Source organism: Scomber japonicus, chromosome 8 (assembly GCF_027409825.1).
Source record: "Scomber japonicus isolate fScoJap1 chromosome 8, fScoJap1.pri, whole genome shotgun sequence".
Taxonomy (NCBI): domain Eukaryota; kingdom Metazoa; phylum Chordata; class Actinopteri; order Scombriformes; family Scombridae; genus Scomber; species Scomber japonicus.
Genome location: NC_070585.1, coordinates 30,804,616 through 30,815,001, shown reverse-complemented (window position 1 = coordinate 30,815,001; position 10,386 = coordinate 30,804,616). Strand labels below are relative to the sequence as shown.

The 10,386-nt window shown below is 39.0% G+C and overlaps 1 protein-coding gene across 1 annotated transcript in view; it reads left to right on the top strand.

Annotated features, from left to right (window-relative positions):
* Positions 1-9,922, top strand: part of shtn3 (shootin 3) — a 50,623-nt gene extending 40,701 nt beyond the window's left edge. The window contains exons 10-17 of the mRNA XM_053323703.1: positions 1,169-1,355; positions 3,176-3,246; positions 3,391-3,494; positions 4,528-4,542; positions 5,207-5,275; positions 6,075-6,204; positions 8,605-8,899; positions 9,805-9,922. Coding sequence (XP_053179678.1) covers positions 1,169-1,355; positions 3,176-3,246; positions 3,391-3,494; positions 4,528-4,542; positions 5,207-5,275; positions 6,075-6,204; positions 8,605-8,899; positions 9,805-9,922 — 989 coding nt within the window. The remainder of the gene's footprint in view (positions 1-1,168; positions 1,356-3,175; positions 3,247-3,390; positions 3,495-4,527; positions 4,543-5,206; positions 5,276-6,074; positions 6,205-8,604; positions 8,900-9,804) is intronic.
* Positions 9,923-10,386: the final 464 nt, after the last annotated feature.

Here is a 10,386-nt window from a genome sequence, read left to right as displayed (position 1 = left end):
AAAATGTACAATACAAATGTGCCAGGAGACGTTAAAACAGCACAGATTTATACAATAGATCTCAATTTAAGAAGAAAAAAGCAAAATACATAGGAAATAAATGACTAAAATGTGTGGGAAACCAGTTAGCAGACAATAATCATATTAAGAAAATATGTATAATAAATACAAGAAATATATTTATAAAAGTAAAGAAAATAATGAATGACACATCATTATGAATTAAATGCAAAGACCATTTCAGTAGTTCTTTACATTTAAGCTATTATGGCAATTGTGGGGTCATATTCTGATATGAGGTAATAATTTAAAAAATATCATGTAATCAGCAGGTAATAATTAAAGAGTATATCTGGGTAATATTAGAGAGAGTTTTTTTTAACCAGGTAAAAATATGGGGGTAATAATGAGACAGAATTATTTAATGAAAGCATAGTTAAACTTTAACATTAATAAGGTTATATTAGTGCAACATTAATGAAGTAATAACCTGATAATAATGAGGGTTAGCTTCTTATAGGTGCTTATTTTTCTTATTCTTATCTCAAAACATTATGGGCCACTAGCAACATAATAATCTCAAAATGAAATGATGAAATGGAAATTCTTTGAAATCAAATACTCATTTGTGATTTGGCTTTACATTAATAAAAAGGGATTGATTTGGTTGATAATTACCAGATTATAAGGCTGAAATGTGTCCCTTATGTTCCAAACATTCACTGTTATTTTACATAAAATAAAACTGAAGAAAAACTGATTTTAATGATCTGATTTGTTACCTGTAAACATCTGGTAGGTTCTGTGTATTAAACCTAAATCAGGGCTGAAAAATGCACAACTTCCTGTTTATTAGTACCTTATTATTATCAAACTATAACCTCACTATTATGTTGTTTTACTGAGCTTGAATGTAAAGTGCTACCACAATTTCAGTTTAAAATTTAAAAAGGGTTAGGGTTAGGGTTAGGGTTAGTTACTAAATATGATAGGAGAGAAACTAACAAGAGTATAAACAGATAAACACACATATCTGATGAATATTTATGACATTTACTGAATTAATGTCCTTTTTAGAGTTTAAGAAAGTCTCTTTGCAGCACGTGAAGCTGATGAAGAAGCTGTTTGTAATATTAAATGTCTCCTTTGTGTCCCTTCCTCTCCTCAGTCCGGGAGCTCCGGGAGCTCCAGGAGACCCAGGAAAAGATCGCCATGGAGACCATCCCAGCACCCCCTCCTCCAGCTGCACCCGGTGTGGCCCCTCCGCCTGCCCCTCCCCCGCAGCCACCTCCTCCCCCTCCTCCTCCCCCACCACCGCCTCCTCCGCCTCCCCCTTCCAGATGCAACCCCCTCAGGTGAGGACGACTCAGATGACTCGGTTTCATTTGATGTGGTTACTGTAATGTTACTGTAATGTTACCGTAATGCTCAGTCAGAGATACATTAAAGAGAAAAAAGACTGAAACTGAAGTCTCGAGGTCCGTCAGAGGCTGAGGACTGAACTAACTTGACATGCCAAATAGTTTTGTTACACAGAACCATGTGAGAACCATGTTAGGAAAAAGGCGATCACTTTCAAAAAGTACTTCTTACCTTGTGAGGACCCAAAGATGCTGATTGATGCACAAACATAATATTTAATGCTTGATTAATTGTGTGCGATCCTACTGTGCTTTAAGCAGGCGGGGAGTTCCGGTCCTCTAAAATGAGGCCAAAGCGGAAGTAACTTAGAACTGCATTCTATCAAAAGGCCACCAGGGGGCGACCGTCTCTATACAAGTCAATGGAGAATTCACCAACTTCTCACTTGATTTCTAACCTCAGTAAACGTTTTCAAAATGTGTTTATGGTCTCAATCGCTAGTTTAAAGCCTTCTTCAATGCAGTATGATGTTCATTTGGGACATTTTGGCCTCCCTGATTTTATATGTGACGATAAAGCAGGGTATGCATTAGGGCGTGGCTACGTCCTGATTGACAGGTTGATTGACCAATGTCCTCGAGATCCAGCCCTCGCAACCATAGCAACCTCCCCCACTGGATTGTCGTGCTGAAGTCGGAAACTGTTTGGAAATGGGCAGATACTTAAAAAAAAGGGCGGATACTTGACAGAACTTGGCAGGTGATTGGATGAACCATCTGTCCATCACCATCTTACCTTGCAAGTCAGATGATTTTACAAGATCACACACATCACGTCCATCATGTCCATCATGTCCAGGTCCGAACCACCGGTGGATCAGACACTTGAACCCTGATGAGATGGATTCTTACCTGGTGTCGTGATGTTTTGATCTTTTTAAATCCAGAAAAAACAAACACACAACCCTACAAATATGATATTTAGTACATTACTTATTGTATGCTATCCTACCAGGCTTTATATATTATTATTTAATTTAGTATAGCATCTTTAAAATCTAATTGTAAGGACAACAGAGTACTTAGAGAGTGCTTTGAGAGACACAAAAGACACAAATTGAAATAAAGAAGGCCGTTGGAACTGAAATGCTTTTTTTTAAGTGCATAAAAGCAGCAAAGTGGTGCCAGGTCTGTTTTTGATGGAGTGTCTCACATCACATTTCTGAAGCATGAATCTCACTTGCAAATATGTATAAACGCTGGTACTCATTGACTTCAAACTTTTAGTCATGCATTTCATTTGTTACTGACTCAAGAGAGAGGAAGTGAGACAGAGAGAGAGAGAGAGGAAGAGAAGGAGATGACTGAACCCCCGTTAAGTGTCTTGCTGCATACTGATGATCTTTCTCTTTCTGACATCAGATGTTGGATTTAGTGTGAAATGTGATCACGGTTATATAAATACTGCTCATAAATACTTTTACAGTTATTATGAAAATGCTGCTGCAGATCAAGTGGTGTTGACAGGTTGATGACAGCAGATGTGCAGCGAGATGAAATGAGTTAGAAAATATGGCAGCAAGGTTTTCATATTCGAGTACAGCCACATCTAAATGAGCTGCTGACAATGTTTGAATTATGTTTGTAAAATGAGAAAAAAGGTCAGTAAGACATCTCTGATCTAGATTATAAATGGAATAAACAGAGACAGATGAGAGGTTTACTATCTGCTTCTCAGATTCAACTATAAATGCCTGATTGATCCTTTAAAATCTTTATCATCCTCAGTTATTATATGTCTCTCTCTCTCTCAGCTCTCTGATCGCCATCATGAGGAAATCTTCAAAAGGCTCCAAAGCGTCCGTGAAGGTTGAGCAGCCTCCAGGTTGGTTTCACTATGACTATTAAACCTTTTTTCTATCCATGCTGTCATATGTATTTATTATTTATATTCCACATTATTTAAACATATTTATCTTGTAGTTCTTATATATGCACCATCTTTTCCATCTTCTGTCTCTCTTTCCAGCTGGTGAGGGCGTGGACGATGTGAAGTCGAAGGCCGTGAATGAGATGATGGAACGGATCAAACATGGTGTCGTCCTGCGACCCGTCAAGAGTCAGGAAAGCAAGGTGAGGACAGAGACAGAGCAGGTTTAGGTTGCTGTATGATCCATATTTCCATATGTGGTTATGAGGAGGGGTTAGAGGCAGGATGCAGAGACACAGCAGGTAAGAGATGAAGCAGAAAGCGGTTCAATAACAATCAGATAAAGAGGTTTTCCTCTCTATAATCATTCCTCATGTTCATACTGACTATTAAAAGAACCCCTTCAAATGTGCTTTCAATGTAAAGTGATGGAGGACTAAATCCACCTTTAAAAGTCTCTGATCAGCTTCTATTGAGCTTCATCAGTGTGAGTTAGTCATATCAAGTGATATCTGACACATTTACAGTCTTTTTAGCATCAGATTCCCTCTTAGTGTTTCCTGTTGAGCTGTGGTGGAAGTATAGGAACAAAAAGACTTTGCTACTAAAAACACTGTAACACTGAAACATAGAAGATGAAGATTTGACTCATTTGGACGCTGAAGCTTCATATTAGCTTCAGATTAAACTTTTAAATACTGTGGATTTAGTCCTGCATCACTTCCATTGTAAGTGCATTATGAAGGGATCTTCTAATGGTCAGTATGAACAGGAGGAATCATTACAGCAAGAAAAAAACAGGTTTCTGTGTTCATTTAGGCTGCTGACTATTGTTTTCAGACACACTTGAAAAAACTGTGAACCCCTCCTTTAATCTCTACAGTGCTCAGCTTCAGTCCTCATTAAGTACTGACCCTGCTTGCAATAATAGTGAGGAGGTCAAGGGTCAAAGGTGACAGCTGACATCAGAGGTGCTCATTTATTCCTGAGGCCTTGAAATCAATTTTACAACACAATTAAACATAATGACACAAGATAAATTATATTTCTACCTCATCAGTTTGAAAATGAAACATATTTCTGTTATTTTATGTCTCTTTTTACATCACTCTGTCCTTTTCTTCCTTTAAAAGCTCATGCTGTGATGTGATTTTATACAGTCTGAATGCACTCTGGCTGATTGCTCTCTTCTCTTCTCTTCTCTTCTCTCCATGTGTCTCCTTTGTGCTGCCACAGAGAGTAGCAGTAAAAGTGAGTATATTGACATTTGCATTAATCTTGTGAGGTGATGTCATCTCCGCTCTCTGGGGAAAAGACATGTTCCTCCTCCTCTGACCTCACACACACACACACACACACACACACACACATGCTGCAGACCCTCCAGTTTTAATCAGTTAAACACACTTTAACATCCATTTTAAATAAGTTCATGGGCGGGACGCTGCGTGCTTTGCTGACTCATGACTCCTCTACAAAGGGAAGTGTGCAGCGCTAGTGGAGCAAACATTCAATCACTTCTGTCAACGGGGGGGGGGAGATCAGACGTCTGCAGGAAACCCTGACACTGATGCTGCCATCAATTCAAAATCAAAGAGAAATTGTTAGCTGATGCATCGCTTTTCAATCTTAGGAAGCTGAAATATTCAACTTTTTAGTGATTCTGGGGCTAGTTTTAACAAAATTGTGATATGCAAGCAACAAGAAATCATTTTATGTCATGTTATATTCAACACATTTAACTCATTAACAGAAATACCATATTTGTGACCCATGCATGAACATATGAGTGGGCTGTAAGACTCATAAATGTAATTATTATGAATTATTTGTGGATTGGGACACTGCTACATGAGTAGTGTTTGCAGATCAGTTGACTTACAGTTAAGGTGAATTATTTGTCTCTTTTTCGCAGCCCCTTCCTCCTCCACTGTGTGAGGAGAAACCGCAAGAGAGCGCCATGGACGAACTCAAAGGCATCCTGGTAAAAAAAAAAAATCAGCTTTGATACAACATGTGTGATGTTTCAAAACTGCTGAAATTAAAATCCTCATTCAGCCTTGACCAACAATGTCTCATAATTCATATTTTTTTTACCATGTTTGCACCTATTTAAAGAGACTTAGATCATGAATGAATGAATCAAACATATTTAAGAACAGCAGGTTAAGGTTTAAAATAGTGATTAACACTAAATCAGTAAATTATTATTGTTTTCTGAAGCTGTTCATATTTGTTTCTGCACAATATATAAACAATGATACTAATACACACTCTCTTTTTTCCATTTATACACTTTCCATAATTTATTCCAAAGTGGTTCACACACAAGGCAGCAAATCAATAGTGACAGATTAAGTAGAAATTACATTTCATGATTAAACAGATAGAAGCAATCCCAGTAATGTAAGATAAAAGAAAAGTTAATTAAAAACAGAAATGGAAATGAAAAGAAAAAACTATGATAATAAACTTAAATACAATCGGTAAAGTACATTTTAAGAGGAGAATAAGACTTGACGGGATAAATTAAAACATAAAATACAGTTTTTAATCTGTAAATCAGTAGCTTGAATTGTGTATATGAATATACCTGCAGTTTATATGAAATTAGATATGTATAGTAGATAATATGCAAACAAGTACAGATTGGGGCTTTAATATACTGTCATACCCTGACATCTAGTTTTCATCCATTCATAAAGTTTTGGGTTGAAATGTGGATAAGCATCTTGTGGATGATAAAGTTCCTGCAGTGACGGTCGTGTTGTGTTTGCCTTCAGGAGACGGTGAAGCGGAGCCCCAGCCGAGGCTCCCAGGAGGCGGGGCCGTCGCCGCCGGGCAAGAAGGACAGCGAGCTGGAGGTAATCCTGAGACGCAGACGCAACAAGGCGGGAGAAGCTGGATCTGGAGGTAAACACGCCTGAGGAGGAGAAACACTAATAAACTAACAAATGAACTAGTTTCTAAACTGTGTGGAGCTGACTCGTCTTGTTTAAAACTTCCATCCAGTAGAAAATGATTATACACTTAAAGTTATCCTACAGATCCTCCCACGGACATAATGTGTGTTTGTAGTTGTGAGCATCTTGTTCATTTTTGCCCCAACAGAAACAGGTCAAACCACAAAACTAAATTATGATCTTTAAAGTTCCCCTCCAGACATGTAATCAGACATATAAAAACGCTGTACTTCAAATAATAATTTGGGCCAAATATGTTGTTTACATGAATGTGAAAACAAACTCTGCACATTCATCATTCAACATGAACAAGAGAACAACATCCAACTGAAGGAAACATGTTTTTTAACCAAAGGGAGACTTTAACCCTCGTGTTGTCCTAGAGTCAAGGAAGGGAGGGAGGAAGGAAGGAAAGAAGGGAGGAAGGAAGGAAAGAAAGGGGGAAGGAAGGAAAGAAGGGAGGAAGGAAGGAAAGAAAGGGGGAAGGAAGGAAGGGAGGAAGAAGGAAGGAAAGAAAGGAGGAGGGAATGAAGGAGTGAAGGAAGGAAGGAAGAAGGAAGGAAAGGAGGGAGGGAGGGAGGGAGGAAGGAAAGAAAGGGGGAAGGAAGGAAGAAGGAAGGAAAGAACGAAGGAGGGAAGGAAGGAAGAAGGAAGGAAAGGAGGGACGGAGGGAGGGAGGAAGGAAAGAAAGGGGGAAGGAAGGAAGAAGGAAGGAAAGGAGGGACGGAAAGAAGGAGTGAGGGGGAAGGACAGAAGGAAGGAAGAAAGGGTCAGTTTGGCCCGGGAGGACGATACGAGGGTTAAACTCATTTACACTCTAGGATTTGTCATAATTCATAATATCAATCATCAATAATATCAATAAAATCAAAAATAGGCTCACAGAAGAATAAAAGAGTCAAATTGAATGATGATAAAATAACAAGGAAGAAAAACATTGAATCCAGACATGAAGTCAGTCCAGTGAGCTCTGTCCCCGACAGTTCAGATGAGGTCCTGCTGTTAATTATCCTTCTGCTCCGCCAGTCAATGTTCGGAGCATGTGTTGTTCACTCTGCACAGGTCAGAGGTTCCCCCCCGCTGAGACTCTACTCATAACACTCTCATGCTTCCAGGGCAAAACCCATCTGATGTGTTATGTCTGTGTGTGTCCAGTAGAGGGCGACACACACACACACACACACACACACACACACACACACACACACACACACACACACACACACACACACACACACACACACACACACACACACACACACACACACACACACACAGCATGAAAGGAGGTCAGATTACTGCTCACATGGATTTATCTGGTTTTCCATGATTGATTGAACTGGATACATGACTGACTGCTGTCTGAAGGGAAACTGGTCGACTTAGATCCCAAAAAAAAAAGACTTCTCTCTTTTCAAACAGAGATAAATAAAAATGGAATAAGACTAAACTGTGTCAAACTGTGGCAGCAAATGCAGTTTGAGTCGGAGAAATTGAGCTCTGCACTCCAACATGCCAGAACAGATCAAAACCAGGGCTAAATGAAAACGCTTCTCCATCAAAAGTGAATTGAAAAGGACAGCAGATTCAGTATATTCAATATGAAACAAAGAGAATATACATCAACTTAAAGGTGCAGTGTGCAGAATTTAGTGGCATCTGGTGGAACAGACTCAGCAGAAATGAGATATAAAATGCATCAGTATGTTTTAATTAGTGTATAATCACCTGAAAATAATCAGAATGAGATCTTTATATCTACATAGGGAGCAGGTCCTCCTTCACAGTGCCCACCAAGTTTCACTGCTGTGTTTCTAATGGACAAACAAAATACTGATTCTAGAGAGAAGTGCATTTTGTGTTTTTCATTAGTTTCGCAACCACCGTAGGTTCTCCTTAATGCTTGCTAGTTGGGTATTAATCTGAATACAATATGTAACCTCACTGCCAGATGCTATTTAATCCTACAGACTAGTCCTTTAAGATTGTATAGTGATTTAGGTTGATGGAGGATGTTATAATGTAGATGAAAATTTGAAAATGAGTGATCCTAAAATATTGAAACCAGTAAAATTAAAAATGCCAGAACAGGTGGAGGTGGGGAAATGAACCAAGCAACACTGTAAAATAAACAATGTAAATCTGTTTAAACTGTTTAATGAAGGTATTTTGAATATAACATTGATTTTCACTGATGACAGGAAACTGAACTGAATGACCTGAGATAGTTCATGTTACATAGCAGCATGTTACATAAGGACTGTTGTGTCCTACATGTCCTGTGATCCAAGCAGAAAGAGTCACTCACAAACACACTTAAAAAAACCCAAAGTGTTTCTCTTCCTTCCAGATGAGAAGGAGGGCCAGATGAGCCACGTCTCCTCCTCCGACAGCCTGAACGGGAGGCGCACCAGCAGCGACTCGGGCAAGGATCCAGAGGGGCTTAGCGTTCCCTCCGAACCAGTGGGTCCCAGGGTCAGCCTGGAGAGACGGGGATCAGGGCCGGGACCCATCGTAGCCAGGAGGAAGAGCTCCGACACGAGCAAAGAGCCTCGAGTGGGCTCCTGGCAGGAGAGGAGGTCATGCAGCTCTCTGTCTGAGAAAGAAACAGCACAGTCTCCGATCAGCAACGGCTGCATCAACAGGTGGAGAATCATTGACTTAGACCAGGGGTGGGAGGTGCAAGGGGGCTCTGATGACTCATTTTTAGGGCTGTGGCTATTTATTACTACTATTATTTATTCATCTAGATTACCTTTTTTGTAATTATTACTTTAAAAATCCATTATTGCTCCATACATTGCCAAAGAATAGTGAAAAATAGCAATCACAAGTTCTCAAAGCTTAATGTGATGTTTTCAAATTGCTTGTTTGGTCCGACCAACAGATCAATTATTGAAGATATTGTGTTTATAATTATATACAACATTGAACAGTAAATACTCTTATTTGAAAGACTGAAACCACAGAATGTTTGGTATTTTTTATTCCATCATATTCCTCAGATTAAAGGTTATTATAGATGTTTTAAACCAGACAGCAGATCACATGATGCTGCAGCCTAAACAATTAAATATATTAAATATAGCCAATTTAACTAGCTTAACTGATTAATCATCTCAGGACTACTAATGTTAAATGTGGTTCAATTAAATTCCAGTTTTATTAGTGTAGCACCATTTCATACAAAAGCTGTTTCTTGGAAAAAATCAAGTGATCAGAAATGAGATTTTGAGATGTTCATGTATGGATATTCAGTTTCAGATTCAGATATGTTTTAATTCTGAAAGGGCACACAGCTAATAATGATGTTCATATCTTTGTAGAAACCCCTTTTTATAAAAGAGTCCATATTATCAACAAAGCAGACATCCAGCTGTGTTCACTGGGCTTCTGCTAATATCTTGATTAAGGAAACCAGGTTTATTGTCCACATAACTATTCAGGTTACTCCAGAAAGTTAACAGTCACCAGGTTATTGTAATATGGTTTGATTATTTGGTTGTTTTGGATCTCTGACCTTTGCCCTCTCATTGTCTCTGCTCCACAGTGTTGGAGAGGACGAGAAAAAAGCGACAGAGAAATGTGTCCAGTCAAACGGAGTCGACCACACCGAGCCCGCCATCTGTGCCGGGCCTGAGAACGGCAGCACCGACGCAGAGTGCTAGGATGGACTCTGAGGATCCCGGTTTAGTTTCTGTTATCTGATCCATGCATTTACTGATCAATATTGGAGTGATGTCATCAAATACTCACTCTTAATTCAGAGGTTTTAGGGAACGATTACACCACAGCTTTTTGATTCTTCTGGGTCAGAACTAGAACAGAGAATCTGACTTTTGTTGTACTGCTGTTTTTATGTTTTTTTTAAGTTTCACACTAACCAGTTAAAAGCCAACCAGGGCCTGTAAAGAAAAGTCACATGACTAACATGTAGCTCATTTATGTACTTATTTATGGCTCAGTGTTAATGCACTGTTAACATTACTAGCCATTGTAGATGCTCCACCTTACAATAGTCAAAACTGTGAGATCTCAAATCTGTTATTCCAGTTGCCTAAAACCAGCTGGAGGAAGACATTTTGAAACTTTGCTGGTAACATGAAACATGTGTGGGAAAACATTACATTCA